The 18,313-nt window shown below is 36.8% G+C and overlaps 1 protein-coding gene across 2 annotated transcripts in view; it reads left to right on the top strand.

The window, feature by feature from the left end:
- RYK (receptor like tyrosine kinase) overlaps nt 1-18,313 on the top strand; it is a 101,757-nt gene that overhangs the window by 54,691 nt on the left and 28,753 nt on the right. Inside the window, exons 6-10 of one of the 2 annotated variants that reach the window (XM_068545939.1) lie at nt 2,331-2,475; nt 8,242-8,342; nt 11,318-11,443; nt 12,724-12,810; nt 18,099-18,168. In XM_068545939.1, coding sequence (XP_068402040.1) covers nt 2,331-2,475; nt 8,242-8,342; nt 11,318-11,443; nt 12,724-12,810; nt 18,099-18,168 — 529 coding nt within the window. Of the gene's footprint in view, nt 1-2,330; nt 2,476-8,241; nt 8,344-11,309; nt 11,444-12,723; nt 12,811-18,098; nt 18,169-18,313 lie in introns of both variants that reach the window. The other variant, XM_068545938.1, reaches the window with a different exon arrangement.

Genomic DNA, 18,313 nt, shown 5'->3' with positions numbered 1-18,313 from the left:
TTGTCTGCCTTTTAGAAATATTTCATTTGGATTTGTCTTTGAGAAGAAAATAAAGCTATTTTTTAAAATATTGCTGCTCTCCAACTTTACTTGTAAAATTCTGGTGATTTTATCCGTTTCTTTTATGCTATTAAGGTTATTATTTTTGACAAGCAGAATACAGTATTGCGTATCCTTGGTCTCTGTCTGTCTCTTCCTTGCTCCCTCTCTCCTCCCCTCCCTTTCTGTGTATTCATCCATCTAACGTTTACCGAGAGGCTGTGATGTGCCAGGTGGTATGATTGAGGCAGAGGATTAAACTGTGAACAAAGCAGACTCTGTAAGCCCCCAGGGGTTTCTAATGTAGCAGAGGAAATGGAGTTGCAGTACCAGTGATGACAGTATCTTATGGCAGTCTGTGACGAGGCCAGCACAAGGGGCTCTGGAAATCCTGAGGAGAGGGGCAAGTAACCTCCTCTGGGAATGAGGGTGAGCTTCCTGAGGAGGGTGGCATCTCGTCTGAGACCTGAAGGGTGACTAGGTGGTGGCAGGTGAAATGTCAAAGTGAGGGAATGGGAACAGTGCATACACAAGCCTTGAAATTTGGAGGTAATCAGGCGGGGCGCATTTGGTGATCTGCCCAGCAGAGCGGTACCCTCTCCTCTGCCTTGGAGTGTGCTGAGATGGATACTGCCAACATCAGCCTTTGGGACCTTCCTTTCCCACCCCTTCAAGGTTGAACGGCCTGTGGCATTCTTAAGGAAAGTCACACCTTCATTCAGGCTGCTGTCAAGTCTAGCTGCCCTAGAAGCCATTCGGTCTCTCTGCATTGATCTGTTCTGGTTTATTATTTGTTGATTCAAAGTTTAACTTTTAGAAAGCAATCTTATTTTTAAGTTTTTGAAAGCTATGACTTTTATCTTTTGTCCTGACCTATCCCCATAACTCCACATTTGTATTTCTGTCAATTTGACATCTCCACGTAGGTACTCTTGGACAAAACAGAGTACTAGGTACTCTTGGACAAAACAAAACTGTTGATTCTCTGTTTCCCCAACCCGCTTCTTTTTTCTCCTTGTAAAGGTACCTTATCCACCTAATTCTTTAAGCCAAAGGTTTGCTTCCTCTTTTTCTTTCTACCCCGGTTCAATCCATTAGCAAACTCTGTTGACTGCTTCCCAATCCATGAACTTCTCACCTTCCCCGTAACACTCTTGTCCAAGCCGCTGCTCTCTCTTTCTTGGACTGCTGTAGTAATCTGATCTGTGCCTGCTTCTGCTTTTGCCCCTCCCCACAGTATTGTTTATACAGCATGCAGAGTCATCTGTGTTTCTTGTGTTTTCAAGTATGATCGTGTGTGTCATTCCTTTGGTTGAAGCCTTGCAGTGACTTCCCATATCATTTAGGATAAAACCCAAATTCTTCACTAGAATTCTGATGTGAGTACTCATCAAAACTTACATGAATCTCCAGTTACACCAGTTCTGTTTCTATTTCTCTGTCTTCCATTCTGGTTGCTCTTATCATGTGGATCTTTGTTTCTGTGTCTCTTTCTCAGTTGCTCTTGTGTGTATGTGTATACATGTGTCTCTGTGTCTTTGAATTATTTCCCCTATTGCTGAGGCTTTCTTTCTTTTTGAATAATATTAAGGTGACTGTTATTTTATTTCATGAGTATAGTCTTGTTTTCCTGCTTTTATCTTTAAAAACAGATAAGCAAAATAATTTCTGTTACTCTCAAAAGTGAAAAAGATGAAAGGTTTGTTTGTTTGTTTTACCTGTGGGTCGCTCTACTGTATATCCCTCCCCCTGTGAGTTAGTGGTCATCGGCAACAAAGATGTCTGATCTCTCCGTACCAGGTGTCACTGTTGAGGAAGGGTCTGTAGAGCTTGCTGTCCAGTATGGTAATTACTAGCCACGTGTGGCTATTTAACATTAAATTAATTGAAATGAAATAAAATTGAAACTTCGGTTCCTGCATTGTACTAGCTACATTTCAAGTGCTTAATAGCCACAGGTGGCCAGTGGCTGCTGTATTGGGATGCACCCTATAGAGCATTCCCCTATTGGACAGCACTGCTATAGATGGTTTATTATATGTATACCACTTGTGAATTTTACTCATTAACCAAAAGTTCTATTTAAAATCCCTTTTTTACTACAACAAAAACACTTTTTAAATTGTGTGAATTTACATCAACAGGCTGCTGGTAACTGATCTTATCAAAGAATGGACACGTGAAATGAAAGTCTTTTACAAAGAACAGGGTGCTCATTGTGTATATTGGGTCACAAAGCAATCGATGATATTTGTTTAAAAAGCTTAATGTGCTGTTCATTTTTATTTCAGATGATCCTGTACATGCAGCTCCAACCACTTCTACGCGTGTGTTTTATATCAGCGTAGGGGTTTGCTGTGCAGTAATATTTCTTGTAGCAATAATATTAGCTGTTTTGCACCTTCATAGTATGAAAAGGATTGAACTGGATGACAGGTAACGTATATATTTTGGGAAAGGAAAAAAATAAAAGCAGTTGTTTGCATTTACATGGGAGCCCACACACACCCATGCCCCCTGGTGCACAGTGGTGCAGGGGAAGAAGGGTGGTTAAGCCCTAGCCAAGGGAAAAAATACTGTCTTTGTGTTTCTCTGATTTTATTTTTAAAAATTTGTGAAGTCAGAAATTAGTTTATTAGTTGGTGGAGAAGTAGTAGAGATCAATTTTTCCCCCATCCCCTTTGACATGACTCTCTTCTAGACTCCTAGTACCTTTTTGAAATAGCCCTGTTTCTTCCTTCTAGTTTGTCCCTCCATCACTATCCATCCTTCTGTCCATCCATCCATCCATCCAATTTATTAACATTTATTGAGAACCTGCTATGATTTAAATCATTAGTTCTCAACCTGGTCGCACATTAGAGTCATGGGTAAGCTTTTAAAATACATCAGCACTTAGGTACCCCCTTCCAGAAATTCTGATGTCATTGGTCTAGGGTGGTGTTTGAGCATCAGTATTTTTCTTAAAGCTTTCTGGATGAGTCTAATGTGTAGGCTTTGAGATACACTGGGTTAGATATTATGCTAAGTGCTAGGAATAAAAAAAAAATAATGATATACTTCGTGACTTCAAGTATTTAATCTTTGACATTAACCCATAATTATAAAAGTTTGTAAATTTGATGATTGTGGTATGTGTATTATAGTGTGGGAATAGAACAAGTGTTTGTCCCAGCCTGGGTGAGGCAAGATGACCAGGAGGACATTATAGCCAGGATAGGGTGAGAGGTAAAGATGGAATGATAGACAGGTTTATTTTCCTAGTGCACAGTTCTCATTTCCCTCCTCAGTGATTCCCAGTTGCTGACTGAAGACATTCTCAGCTTCGTGACTTGGCTTTCAAGGCGCCCTCCTTTACAGTCTGGAGATGAGCCTGCCTTGTCTCTCATCCTTACTTCACGCTCCAGTTAAATGATTATTTGTTCCTCACTTTTGCCCTACACTTTGCCCTCTAGGACTTTTGTTCATGCTCTCCTTTGCCCACAGGGCTCCCTGCATTTTTCACTGGTTCAAACCATTCTTCACATTTCAACTCCATTGCCATCTCTTTCATGAACTCTTTTTTAAGCCTCCCAACCATCAATTTCTCCCACCTCTCTTTGTCTCTCTCTCCTTCCCTCTCTGTTTCTCTGTCTCTCTTTTTGGTAGCAATTATTTTACTTTTTCCTTCTAAAATCAGTTTTTGTGTACTTGTCTCTCCTGCTAGAATGTAAGCTTTTCCCAGTTAGGGAGCAGTGCATCTTACTGCTGACTCCCCAGTCCTACATGGTGCCGTACATACAGCAGGTAAGTATATGTGTGGCAGAAACAAAAGCACAAGGGGATGGGGATCCTGGCTGGATTAATTCCTGCCCCTAAGTACTCTCTGTCCTCTCTGTTACACTTTCTTTATCTGAGTAGAGAAAGAAGAGAGAGGAGGTCAGAGTGAGAAGGGAAATTCACGGATGGGGTGTTTCAGAGTATGTTTTGTATATATGGTTGTGTTAGAATCGGATTTTGTAGAGAAAGAACTGAGGGGGAAGTGGAGTAACAGGAACATTTTGATGGGACTCTGAGAGAGGATATGGCAGAGTTAGAGGTCACTGGAAGGCATGGCATTTAGTAGTCTGTCTTGGTAAACACATTCTCCTTGAATGCTTGCTGCTTGTGTGGGGGGGCTCTGAACCCACAGAGATCAGAGTTGTGTAAGAACTTCAGAATCCATGGGGCTTATACCTTTGCTGTTGAAATAATTTGTTACCACCCATGAATTGGTGTTCCAGTTCTCTAGTTTTCAGGCAGATGTTTCCAGACGTTGCCTGAATAGAAGCAGCTTTCATCATCACTTGTTTTCAGAGTACGGCCTAGTGGTTAAGAGCATGGACATCTCTGAATTCTGGCTGTGCTACTTACTAGCTTTGTGGCCCAGATAGAGGAAGTTCTGTAGCTGCTTTATGTCTCAGTTTTCCTCATCTCTAAAGCAGAGATGATCATGGCACATACTTTGTAGGCATGTTGCGAAGTTTTAGTGAAATAAAAGTGTAAGCTCTTAGAACAAGCCCGGCATATAGTTAGTGCCATTATTATGATTTTTCTTTTCAGAAAGTTGCAGTGTGTTGGTAGTGATGGACTAATTTCTTCTTCAACTCTTTCCTATTCTACTAGCTGTTATTTATTACATGCCAGGCAAGCTAATAGTGGTGACTAGAAAGTTCCCATCCAGTAATCTAATAGAGACACTGCTTCTTCCCTCTGCGCTGGGGCCACTGAGATAACAATGGCTACCATTTCATTGAGTGCTATTTACCAGTACTGTACCAAGCACTTTACATGTATTATCTTATTTGACACTCACAGCCACTTATGGGTATGGTACTGTCCTTGTTTTAAAGATAAAGAAACAGGCTTGAAGAGATTAAGTAACTTTTTCAGGGTTGCACTGCTAGGACCAGGGCCAAGCAACAGGAGGGACTCATTATTGTTGTAATAGCTGTATTGTAATAACTCAGTATTGTAATTGTATAAAGCACTTGTTATATGCCAGGCACTGTTCCATGTGCTTTACATCCATTAATCCTCTTAATCCTCACAGCAGCCCTGTGAGGTTTGATGGAACCCATGGCTCCATGGAATTGCTTGCACAGGGATGGTAGAGAGTTCTTCCATTCCTGACACTCAGGAGCCAGAGTCCTCTTATACACAGAGCTTATTTAGAGGCAGAGAATAAAACTGCCTGAGGTGTGCTCAAGCCAGGGGCAGTTGGAGCCCATGTGTGTGACTTGCCCTCTCCTGACACTATAAGCTCATCTTTTCAGTCTCTGTGTTGTGCCAGATGAGTGTATTCTGGAGATGCAGAGCTTTTGTAAAGTCCTTCCACAGAGGGATTGCTCTGCACCCTGTCTGTACTGTAGTCTTTCCCTGTTAGCTTGCAGCTGTAGGAGAGTTCACTCCTTTGTGGGATACTTGAACTTGTTATTTGGCAATATCTTCATTTTCCATTATCTGCATTGCCCCATCACCCTTGCCATTACTGGTGACAGGGTCCCTTTTACTTCCCCTTATTCATTTCTGTATTCCCCTTATTCAGTGTCTAGCAGGTATCACTGAATGAATGCTGCATGAAGAATCTGTTGAATGAGGAATGAGTAGAGAGAGACAGGAAACCATTCTGTTAGAGCAATAATTCTTTCCCTCTTTCAGTATATATCAATAGCTCATGTCAGCAGCAACTCTTCTATGTGGTTTATAGCTTTCTATTCCAAGGAAGGGTGTTTTTCTCTGTTTATTGATTGATTGATTCAGTAAATGTTAATTGAGCTCTCACTAAGAGTTGGGCCCATTTGAGGCCTCTTGTGCCAGGCCCTGGCTTAAGTGCTGAGAAGGGAGGAGTGAACAAATAGGTATTTTTCCTGCCCTCATGGAGTTTACAGTCTGCTTAGGCAAGATAGACATTAAACCAGAAATCCCTGCTAGAATGTAGGTTTCATGAGGGTAGGGATCTTTGTTTCTTATGTTCACTGCTGTATCCCCAGCACCTAGCACAGTATCTAGCATCTAGTATACACTTAGTAAATAGTTTTTGAATGAATAATTAAATAAATGAATTACACAGAAAAATAGAGAAATATAAATGATAATAAGCGCTCTGAAGGAAAATGATGATCTTTGCCCTAAGTTCTAACTTCAACACTAAAGCAGGGTTAATGTCTTCATAACTAATCTTACTTGCGTATGAAAGTCAAATGAGATAATTTATTTAGACTGGTGTTAAACTATTAAGTGCTAGCAAGTGTACATTTTTATCTCATTTTTTACCTCATGTGATGTAGATATTGAATTTAATAGGTATCAGGGGTCGATCCCCAACTGCTCCGTGCTTCTCTCATGACAGTAAGTCTGGGCTTTCAAAGGTTTGTTCTGATCGCTTAACATTAGTGCTATGCTCATTGTAGGGACCACTAAATATGGATAAGCGCATAACATCTTTGTATGCCCAGGCTTTTCAGGAATTCTGAGGTGGTACAAGAGTGCCACCTACTGTTGAGCTGCTGAAGAGAAACACAATAACTAGTAAATAATTTGGGGTCTGTGCATATTTATTCAACCTGTACGTTGGTTGCAGGTAATATTTAAATTGTACTTTCACGTGTATTATACAACTTAAGCCTCACAAAAATCCTGGGAGGTAGGTTTTCTTAGTCCCATTTTATGGGTAAGTAAATTGTATTCTATTATTTCCCCCCTCTTTGGGGATGATAATGCTTCTCTTCTCTCCCCATTATTGAATCTTGGACTTTTTAACAGATTTGATTTCCGACGTGGTCTTTGAGTAGTATGTACTCAGAACTCCAAAAACAGGTGCCTGGTGGTTCCAGGAATTAAGGATGCATAATGTTGGTAATAATATGCATAATTAGTAATAATAATTTGTAAGTGTATGTTTGAGGGCAGGGCACTGCCCTAAAAGGATTATATTTTTCATGTAATCCTTTTAGCAACCTTTTCAGGAGGTAGTATTATGGTTATTTTATCCGCGAGGAATTTGAGGCTCCAAAAGCATTTTGCCTAAGGTCATACAGCTAGTTAATAAATGGTGGTGCTGGCAGTTTTGATTTCAAGGTTATGCTCTACATCTCTTCACTGTACTGTCCCATACCCACTATATGTGTAGACCTATATAGATCAATTTTTGAGTAGCATCTTTTTATCATTATGTGTTTTTTTAATCATCAGGTTATGAAAATACAGAACTATTTTGTGGGGTGTGGTCATTTACACGATTTTCATATTTAGGAAATTTGGGAGCCTCTTATGGGACTCTGCTGATCCTATAGCTAAGGGAGGCATGGAAAGTAGACCTTCCTCCTGAGGGGATGGCATCCTGCCTGTGATTTCACTCTTCATGCTGAATTTCTATGCTTCACTTCTCCACTGCTGCAAAAGTACAAGGGCTGAGGCAGTGAAATTGGAATGTGTGCAAGGGTGACCCTGGGATAAGGTCGTCGTCCACTGACAAGACAAAAGGACATTAATCTGTAGTAGTCTTGAGTATGGGATTCACATTTATTTGAGCCTACCATTTTCTGGGTCTCCTCATTACTTAAAGAATATGGCATAATAGAATGCTTCACGTGCTAGAGATTTCTAATAAGTTCCGTAAATTCTAAAAAGGTTGGGATTGGGGAAGTAGAAGAAACAAAATGTATATGATTAAACAGATTTGAACCAGGTCGGAAGTCCCTTCCCAAGCTTTGAGCACGTTGGCACGTTTGATTTGCTTTCATACTCCATCATCTGTAGGCCATTTGATTTTGGACCATCATTAAAAGAGACCTGTCTTTATACTCCTTTTCTTAAAAGCAATCTCATTGAGAGGCATGAGTTCTTTTCCTAAGAGATGGTTCCCTAGCATAACATTTTGTGAGGTTCAGGACTGCTATCTATGGTGTCTGAGGAATACCACATTTGTGAATGACTATGATATGATGAACCTGCCTGGTGGTTGTGGAGGTAGAAAGGAAGGAAAAAAATAGAGCTCTACGTTATGAGGCAGATTAAAATTTCAATATGGAACATTTGTGATAGAGATCCATGCATTATTGTGATCTCCGTTAGGGTTTTAAGCTGGTTATAATGGCTACATGCGTTTTGTATGTATGGAAAAAAGAAATTTCTCATTGAAGCTGACTTGCCAAGTATTTCTCTCTTAAAAATTGTTTGCAGCATCAGTGCCAGCAGTAGTTCCCAAGGGCTGTCTCAGCCATCTACCCAGACGACTCAGTATCTGAGAGCCGACACACCCAACAATGCAACTCCTATCACCAGTAAGAGTTAATTTAATTCTAAAGATGGTTTACTAAAATTGTCTATGGTCTGTCTTTCCTTGGTCCTGTGTGGTTAGTTACTTGTGGGACGTGTGCCATTCTGTGTACATATTATCTAACATGTACAGAATTAGGCTTTAACTTTTGCTTTCTAGAGCATTGACTGAAACATTCCAAAATTGGAGTATTAAAATTTTAGGTTTAATTGCTAGAATTAGTTTTGGGGAGGTTTCTATAGATTATGTTAAGAGGGCTGCTGAATCATCTCTATACAAATTCAGAAGGAGGATTTTCAGGTAGTTAGAATAAGCCACTGATCTCTCTGTGAAGGCAGAGACTTGGATTTTAATGAATTATTTGATGGTCTCATGGGCTGTGGTTAGGACTTTACATTGTTTTCTGATCATGATGGGAAACTAGCTGCCATTAGAGTTGAGAATGGGGTCTGATTTCCTTTTTTTGAACAGGATTTTGATGAAAGTTTTTATACTGTAACATGTAGATGTTTGGGGGAAAATAATCATTCTTAGAGTATAATTTAGACATAATGAGGACTCAGTCACCATACAAATAAGAAACTACACAATCATCAGGATAGACAGTGGACCACAAGTCAGGGCTCAACTCAGTGGTGCCATTGATTAATGAGGTTCTTGTAGGCGATTAACTATTATCTCCCCTGGGCTGACATTTACTCTCTAGTAAACTAAAATTAAAGAGTATCTGTTCTTCACCCAGTGCCCTCTTGTGGTCTTTCAGTACTGTTTCTCATTAAGAAGTACCAGGATTCTTTGGAGAAACGGATGATTCCAGGACTGGGTCGGGAATGTGTAAGATAAACCTGGGACGTGTGTTGAGCCAAAAATCCAGGAAGCTACTGAAGACAAGAGCTCCCCAAAATGGGACCATTGAGCATCAGAAAGAATAATGACTGCAGTGGATTGATGAAGTGATGTAAATGTGAAATGTAAAAATGTGTAAAAATCCACAAGTTCGTAATGATACTTTTTAGAAAAATCGGTCATTATGGGAGTTAACTAAGGCACCAATAATGCCTTACTCTGACAACTGGCTACCTGAACTATTTCACAATAACCAGATAGTGCTGGTTTATGAAGGAAAATGTTTTTTTACGGAAGAATCCCAGCTAATAAATGTGGAAGGAATGATAGAATTAGAAAATCATACTTGCATCCCCTAATAAAATACTTGATTCAGGAAAAGATCGTCAGTGTTTTAAACTATACGAACAAAAGGAAGTAGGGAACTTTACCATTTGAGGGATCAGAGTGTCACTGCCTGAATCCACTACTGAAACTTAGCATCATTAAAAGTAGGACAGCTAAGTATTTTGTGCTCCCAGATGGAATATTCTTGTCTCCCCTCCCCCTCCAAGAGTTAACCTGGATCTAATCAAGGCTGTAAAACTGACTTGCAGTTTACAAGAAATACAGGGATAGAGAAACAAGTTAGATGACACTAGAAGAGGCAGATGCTGGACATTCTCCAGGATAATTGACGCAGTTTCTTTAATAAGATGTGGCAAGAAAAACGAAAGGGAAGGAGGGGGCACTCTAGCTTAAAAGAAATCTAAGAGAAATCATAACAGCAGTTAACATCTCCAAGGAAAGAAAGACGTATGTTCCTCAGGAAATATAATGATAGATGGGAGAGTAGTCCAAACTATTTATAAGAAACACATCATTGCTTTTAATGTCTAGCTGTCAAGATTTGCTCATTAGAGTCAATTCTTGATTGTGGATATAACCTTAAAGATGTAGATAAGTAATTTATTATATATGCTAAAAGCAAAATGCATTTTAAAAAGTCAGTGGAAATACATTTATTTGTTGACAAATTTTTTTATTTACCACCGATAAGAAGTTTATTTGTTTTGTAGACATTACCTTAAGGAGATAGATACTTCATTTCTTATGTATGATAAAAACAAATAGTGCTTTTAAGAAAACCCAATGGAAGTATATTTGTCTATAAATAAAAAAAGAAAGGAGCGGAAAAAATACTTGAAGACAAAATAGCCGAGAGTTTTCCAAAATAACAAAACACAACAATCCACAGATGCAAGAAACTCAGAGAACTCCAGGAAGGACTAAACACTCATAAATGCACTCATAAATGCTCACATAGGCACACGCACCTAGACATAGCATGGTCACAGTGCTATCAGTGGAATCAGGCTTTGTCAGCCGAATCCATCCATTACAAAGTTCTCCAGAGCCGTTCATGTGGTTCTTCTCACAGCCACTGATGACCGTTGTCCAGGTCCACCCATTCTTTAGGGATTTTTCTTCCCCAAAATACTGTTCCAGTGGGGATACCAGTCCAATTTCTGCTTGCTAACACTAACTTTTATTCTGACTTTTTTTCTTGCAATGAGAATTTTAATTTATGGCCAGAAATTCTGTTTTGCTGTCATCATATTAAGAATGAACGGGAATTAAGGGAACCGAAAAACGAATATGAATCTCACAGTGGTATGACTAGGCTGTATGGATGCCAGAATGATTAAATCAATTACATATTTTTTTTAGAAAAGATATTTTTACAAACATCTCTTCATTCGAAAAGGTTTTTTTTTGTTAGGAGACTATATTAGAAAATCTTTGGAGAGAAAAGCAGTCCATATGAGGGATTAAATTAAATTCCATGAATCAAAGCTTGTTTCATTTGGCTGAAGAACAATTGAACTGGTAGTAATATAATATTATTTTTAGTGTTTCTTGTTTTAATTCTGCATTTTAAGATTTTGGGATAGGTGGGAAAGTGTTTCTTTAAAATTTAGTATGGCCTTCATAAGTAATTCTCCCTGTTCGTGTGTGTGCCTTTTTCCATTTATGATTCTTACATTGTTTCATTCCTGTGACTTGAGTCCTGAGGTTCTAACTGAACTAGTTGACCCTGATGCCATAATAAGGGTATTTATATTTCTTGGTTTGGCTTTGTTGGCTCCTCAGGTTATCCTACCTTGCGGATAGAGAAGAATGACCTGAGAAGTGTCACTCTTTTGGAGGCCAAAGCTAAGGTGAAGGATATCGCAATATCCAGGGAGAGGATAACTCTAAAAGATGTACTCCAAGAAGGTATCTATTATCTCAAAATCAGGTTTTCAAGGAAGATTTAATGTTAGTAGTATAAAAATTTTTTTGTTTCAGAATTTAAGAATTTCATCTCATTTTGAGTTTAAGGATAGAAAGCCGTGCACAATTTGTTTCCTCTATAACTGATTTTTATTTTCCCTTTCTTTAGATTTTCAGTTTGCCTTAATATGGACAGCTTTGGTGCAAGTGTTGATTTTCAAGTATATTAAGGCATGATTATTAGTGTTTGTCACCTTTAAAGTATATTTTCTGTTTAGTTCTTGTCTGAGATGATCACTACCTAGCAGGCCTCTTTGAAACATTCTAAGTAATTCTCTCTGTGATGGAAAGTGTATGGGTTCTAGCAGAAGGCGCATGCATGGGGATTGGAGTTATGCCCAACTTCCAATCCCAGTCCCACAATTTATTACCTGTGTGACCTTGGAGAAATCATTTCCTGTTTTCCATGTCCAGTTTCCTCTTCTCTAAATTTGGACTCCGTTGTCTACTCTTAGACATTTATGAAGATTAGATGAACTGATGTTCATTAAATGAACTAAGACATGATAAGTGTTTGAGAGATAGTACCCTGCCTTTCCCCTCTTGCTGGTCCTTGCTTTCTTTTTTGAGTTTCAGGGTATTGGCTGGGGAGAATGCTGAAAGAAGAAGACAGAAATTAATAATAAAATACTTTATTGAGCTCTTCAAGTTGTTAAATAGAGAATTACTTTTTCCCCCCTTCCATAACTCAGTTTGGAATGTTTTGGATGCATGTGAGTCATTCTGAATTCATCTGTTTGGTTGAGATGCTTGTAGGTCAGTCACAGCCAAGGGAGGGGCTTGAACTGTCTCCAGTGGCAAATAGTAATTAATGGAAGCAGATTTTTTTGGTGTTTTTGAATGTATGAGGAGAGTCCATTTTTCTCCTTTGTCGTTGCTCTGAGGCTAAGCCTAGAAACTCATAAATGTCTCTATGGATACCCCATTACTGAGCTCCAGTGCTCCTGTCTATATCATTAGTTTATTTAGGATATTTCAGAATGAATTCTCATATATAGTTTAAATTTGGTATTTCAAAAGGCAAGATAAGATATTTTGTAATTAAAAAGAGCCTTTAACAGTCATTAAAAAACAAAGATTTGAGTCTTTTTATGCTAGGGCAGGAGTAATGTTGACCACATTTTCCCTTGTTATGTTTAAGTTGTATTGTGCCAGAAAGTTTTGTACTTATAATTTTATGAACGTTATCATATGATCTCAATAATTATTATTTTTCCTTTTAGGTACTTTTGGGCGTATTTTCCATGGGATTTTAGTAGATGAAAAAGATCCAAATAAGGAAAAACAAGCATTTGTAAAAACAGTTAAAGGTAGGATTTTATTTCCCATTCTGTTTCCATACTGCTTTTCTGTCTAAGGTGGCTTATGTCAGCGAAATTGTTTCAGATTTTCAGTGTGTGCCAGACCTTAATCAGTCCATGTTAATTTAGCTCATACAGTCTAACCTTTTAGGAGATTTGTGTTGTTTTCATTAAGGTATAGAAAATAGAAGCTAATAAATTAAGACATTATATATTTATTAGATTATTATATTTTATTATTATTATTATATTATTATTATTATTATATATGTATTAGATATTACTCAGGCTTCTAATTAAACTGCATCCACTTGACTTCATTTTTGCTATATCTAATATTATGTTTTTCCTAGGTTAAAATTCTTTGGTTTTTCCTTCTTAAAAAACATTGATAGTAGTTTTCCCTCCATCTCAGCACCCCCCCACCCCCAATACTGAGGACTTATAAAGAAAAAAATGACCCCCAGACCCACTGTACCTTATGTGAATAGCTGCTATTTGCCTTTCTCTCACTCCCTCTCCTCCCTTTTTTTTGCTGTTATATATAATTTGCAGAAAATATCTGTGTGTGTGTGTGTGTGTGTGTGTGTGTGTATTATTTCTTGGTAGAGTTTTGCAGGTATAGCTGTAGTTGGAATTGCTGCCCCACAAGTTGTTTACATTTAAAATATTGATAGTTGTTGCCAGATTGTTTTCTAAAAGGTAGTGATAGTTTATATTTTCATGAACAGAATACCTATTTTCACATATTCTCCTTTTGGAGAAATGTGATGCTTAATTTTTCACTTACTGATTTCACTTATTGATTTATATAAAATTTTCAGTTAGAGATTCCCTATCAACATATAACTAGAATATGTTTTTATATGGCTTATTGCCTAATACTGGTAAATTAGCAAGACCTTTTATAATATTAGAATTTTAATGATTTATAATTGATTTGTATATTTAAGCTTTGTAAAAGCTTAAATAATTCTTAGATAAGTCTACTTGTTCATTTTAAGAGAGAGAAAATGTAATTTAAAGAGTGCTTAATGTCTGACAGTGTCTGATGTAAGTTGAAATAACTGGTTATTAATTTTGGAAAAACAAATTTAGCATTCCAAATGCAGAAATTGAGGGCAAAATTAAATTCAGTTTTATGAGTAGGAGGTGACAGTTTTATGAAGTTCACAAAGTTAATTTATAAGAACTTACGTTTCTAAATTTAGTTAAAGGAATTCTTAGGAAGTATGAAGGGTTTATGTTTATTGTTTCTAAAAAGTTGGGTTGTACTAATCTAACAAAAAAACTTTAGAATTTGATTTCTTTTAATTTAGCAAAATTGCTTGTTTAAGGATGCTACAAACACACACTTTCTTCTTTCTAAACAGATGGTTTAACTTACTGTTAAGTGAGTAAGTTAACAGTTAATAAAATGAATTTAGTTTATTCATTCACTTCTCCTAACCCCAAAACACTTCTAAAGATTGATTTTTAGGTTTGGTCCCACTAGGTTTTCTGACTAGTTTTGAAGGATACTTTACATATTACTCTTTATAAATGTAAAATTTGAGCCCTAAGTTTAATAATGTCTGCCTTTTGTTACAGTTTCTCCATTTTTTAAAGGAAACATTCCCCCTTAACTCTAATATTTCTTCTGGGGTTTGTAAATATTCTATGGATAATTTAGAACTGGGCTACTATTAATTTGTTCTGAAGGAATGTTGAATTAACAAAAGAGGTTTCTGTATAGAATTGGGTTGATTTAGGATTGGAAGTGGGGGGAAAGGAAATAATAGTGATAAGAAAACACAATGCAGATACTGGGACTGTTTCACAAGATAAGATTTCTCTTTCCGTGTACCTTTGAATTGTAGTCACTTGCTTGTTTCTGTGTCTTACCACTGTAATTATAATGTTCTCTCTGAGCTAGACGGAAACAAGAGAAAGCATAGTGAGTCCTTAGCCAAGATATGGTCATGATTTGCGTGGGAAACACAGAGGAAGTTTACCGACCACGGTATTTGCTTTAAAATTGTTAGATAACTCCACATGATTGAGTGTCTCTGAGATTTATTCTTTTGGAATGTTATTTTTATTTTTTAATTGAAGCTACGTAGAGTTGACAAAGTTCTTTCACAAATATGTATGCTTTGTTACATGCTATACAATTAGAAGTACAGCTAAAAATGCAAAAATAAGTTTTTAAAAGATCAGTTACTTTACCTTTATTTTTTTATTTATTTATTTTTATATTTATTTTATTTATTTATTTGGTTGCACCAGGTCTTAGTTGCAGCAGGCGGGCTCCTTAGTTGCAGCTCACCTGCTCCTTAGTTGCAGCTCGCCAACTCCTTAGTTGCGGCATGCGAACTCTAAGTTACGGCATGTGAACTCTTAGTTGTGGCATGCATGTGGGCTCTAGTTCCCTGACGGAGATCGAACCCGGGCCCCCTGCATTGGGAGTGTGGAGTCTTAACCACTGCACCACCGGGGAAGTCCCTACCTTTGCCTTTAGGCATAAGCAGGAAATTGGAGTTTGGCTTCTTAAAAGTTACCATTTTTCACAGAGACTTAATGGATATTCCAATATAAATTTCCAGAGATTGAAATTAGGAATCTGAATTTCACACAGTGAATATTGTGAAATTGAATTCCATGAAATAAATCAATTAATTTGAGGTTATTGGTATTAAGTTCTTGTTTTCTTTTATAGCTTCTATTTTTTTACAAATTAGAAATAAGTAGGGTTTTTTAAAAATCATTTTGTTCTTGTAACTTTTAGAATGTAAATTATTGTATAGTATTCTTTGCAAATGTATACATCTTAAAGATAGACCTTTCAGTATTTAAAATTATAAGACTAGGACCAGACTGGGTAAGGAATCCAGGAAAATGATTTTTTCTTACTAAATGTATAAAATTATTTTTTCTCCAAAGTTTCCTTAGCTCATTATCCAGCTCAAGTGTCCCTTGCTTAATAGAACATGCTTATCAAAGTTAAAACCTTAAAAAATTATGCAAAAAATGACACATCCTGAAATTACCTTTCATTTTACTTGGATCTCTGTACCAGTTGACAAGAAGGTAAACTCTTACCAAATGGGTACAGACCTCCAACTAGTACTAGTTTTCAGTTCTAAAAAGATCCTTCCAGCCCCCAAATAGTTCTGGCCATAATTTTATTAACAGTTGTTTAGATTACAGAAAGAGTAAAAAGGCATATTCTGCCATTTACTAAATGTTCCTAAATTTTAAGCAGTTTTTAAACAACTAGAGTTTATTTCAGCAGACACTGAGATAAAGTGCTTTTTCAAAGAAGTAGCAAGTATTCCACGTCCTTGGCTTTTTGTCTACCCATTTTGTATTCCTACAAAAGTTTTAACTAAGTGAAGCTGTCTGGAAAGGGAACACTAATATCAAGTAATGAGAGAGGGAGTGATTCCACGGGTTAGTCTTGGAAGTAAATGAAATTTACTATTTCTCAGCTTTGACAGCTCCACTTTTAAGGAATGAGTGTATAATCATGGTGCCTGAGTTTAGTGGTCTGGATTTTACTGTTGGTTTAGCATTTTACTAGGTAGGGCTGGGAGGTGTATCTTGGCTTTGCCCATCTTTCTATCTTCTTCTCCCTCTTACTGCATTGATCAGAAGATCTATAAATTATTATTACTGTTTTATTTTATTGTTGACATACAAATCGATTATTGGCTTCTTTGAAAGTATTTTTAAAGGTATACTGTTAATTTTGTTTTTGATATTTAAAACCCATTTTTTAAAAAATTAAAACTCATTTTCAATTTTATAATGAAAATATACTATTCACTTAATGGAAATGTTCTTTTCAGACAGGGGAGAAAATCCTCTATACTTACTAAAGCAGTGGTCCCTATAAGAGGAGGCATCCATGTAGATTTGTGCAAATATTTAATGGCTTCAAATTCTTTTGAAGGTGCAGACTAAAGATATTGGTAAATTGCATTATCATGTTTTATTTCAAAAACATTGAACTAAAAGCCAATTTTAGTTCTGTTTGTTACCTGGACCAAAAACCATGAGTTCAGAAGCTAAAAATAAAATGGAATAATCATGCTAATTTGGGCTGTTATGTGAAAATTAAATCTTTTTCTACTAATATAATAGTAGTTCTTTTTGTTTGTTTAACCACATAGAGGTAAGAAGAAGAAAACAGTAAAATGCACCACAATCTCCAGTCAGAACTCCTGTGGTCATTTTTTTCTAATTTTATGTTTGTAAGGTTAGAAAGTTTAAACAGGACAGAAAGGTGCAAAATGTAAATTCTCGCATCTCTAAAAGTAACTCCCGTAAACAATTTCTTATGGTTCCCTCTGTGAGTAAGAAGAAAAACACACCCAAATATATCTAATTTTCCAAATAAATTTGATTTTGAAATATAACTGATCGCACAAACACAGTTTTTCACCTTGCTTTTAAAATTTAATATGTCTTGCAGATTTTCCTCTGTCAGTACATGTAAAGCTGACTTTTTTTTCTTAAGGTAGCTGCATAGTATTCTTACGTGCTAATTTAACTAGCTCTCTGTGATGGGCACTTTGGTCTTTGGTCGTTTTGAGGTTTTTTTGCTGTTATAATTGAACAGTATTCTTGTTATGTTCTATACAGATGAGCTTTTGTGAGTAGACTCTTAGCAGTGGGATTGATGATGGCAAAAGGTATTAAAAATTGTGTTAGCTGTTGTTTCCCCCGCCTGTTGATAAGCCTGTTTCCTCACACTCCTGCCCAAACTGGCAGGTGGCTGACTTTTGTGTCTCTTCCAGTCTGATGAGGAAGATGGCATCTCCTAGTTTAATTTGCATTTTTTTACTGAGGAGTGAGGCAGAAAGTCGTTTTTTTAATTTTGCTGGTCATTTGTGTTGTTTTTTTAGTACACTATGTGTTTATATCCTTTGCCTCTTTTTCAGTTTTTTTTCTTATCATATGAGTTCTTTAAAGAAGGGGGAAAAAGACGAAATCAGCCCTTTATATGCCTTATGTGTTACAGATATTTTTCCAGCCTGTTATTACTTTCTCTACTTTGTTTCTGGAACCTTACTTAATTTCTGATTTTTATGTAGTCAAACTTATCCTTAATGGCATCTGTAAATGTTGACCTTGTCAGTGAGACTCTACCTACTACAATAGAATTTTAGGCTAGACCTATTTAGATTTGCCTGTAACTTTTAATGAAATTTACCATACAGTCTGAGATAGTTACTTACTAATACCAGAAAATATTGATGTCATATGTATAATATTATCATACTATATATGACAGTGTCTTTTTCTTTATGTAGATCAAGCTTCTGAAATTCAGGTGACAATGATGCTCACTGAAAGTTGTAAGCTACGAGGTCTTCATCACAGGTGAGAGGAGAAACCACCCAGCATTTAAGTGTTAAGCATGGTAGCATTGTATGCTACATTTTTAAGAATGTTGTAATGTGCTCGTAATAGAAAGCATTTCTGGAATAACTTAATTTATTTTTTCCTGAATATAAAAGTGAAATGC

This window comes from Eschrichtius robustus, chromosome 6 (assembly GCF_028021215.1).
Source record: "Eschrichtius robustus isolate mEscRob2 chromosome 6, mEscRob2.pri, whole genome shotgun sequence".
In the NCBI taxonomy this organism is placed as follows: domain Eukaryota; kingdom Metazoa; phylum Chordata; class Mammalia; order Artiodactyla; family Eschrichtiidae; genus Eschrichtius; species Eschrichtius robustus.
This window is presented reverse-complemented; position numbering and strand designations above follow the sequence as displayed.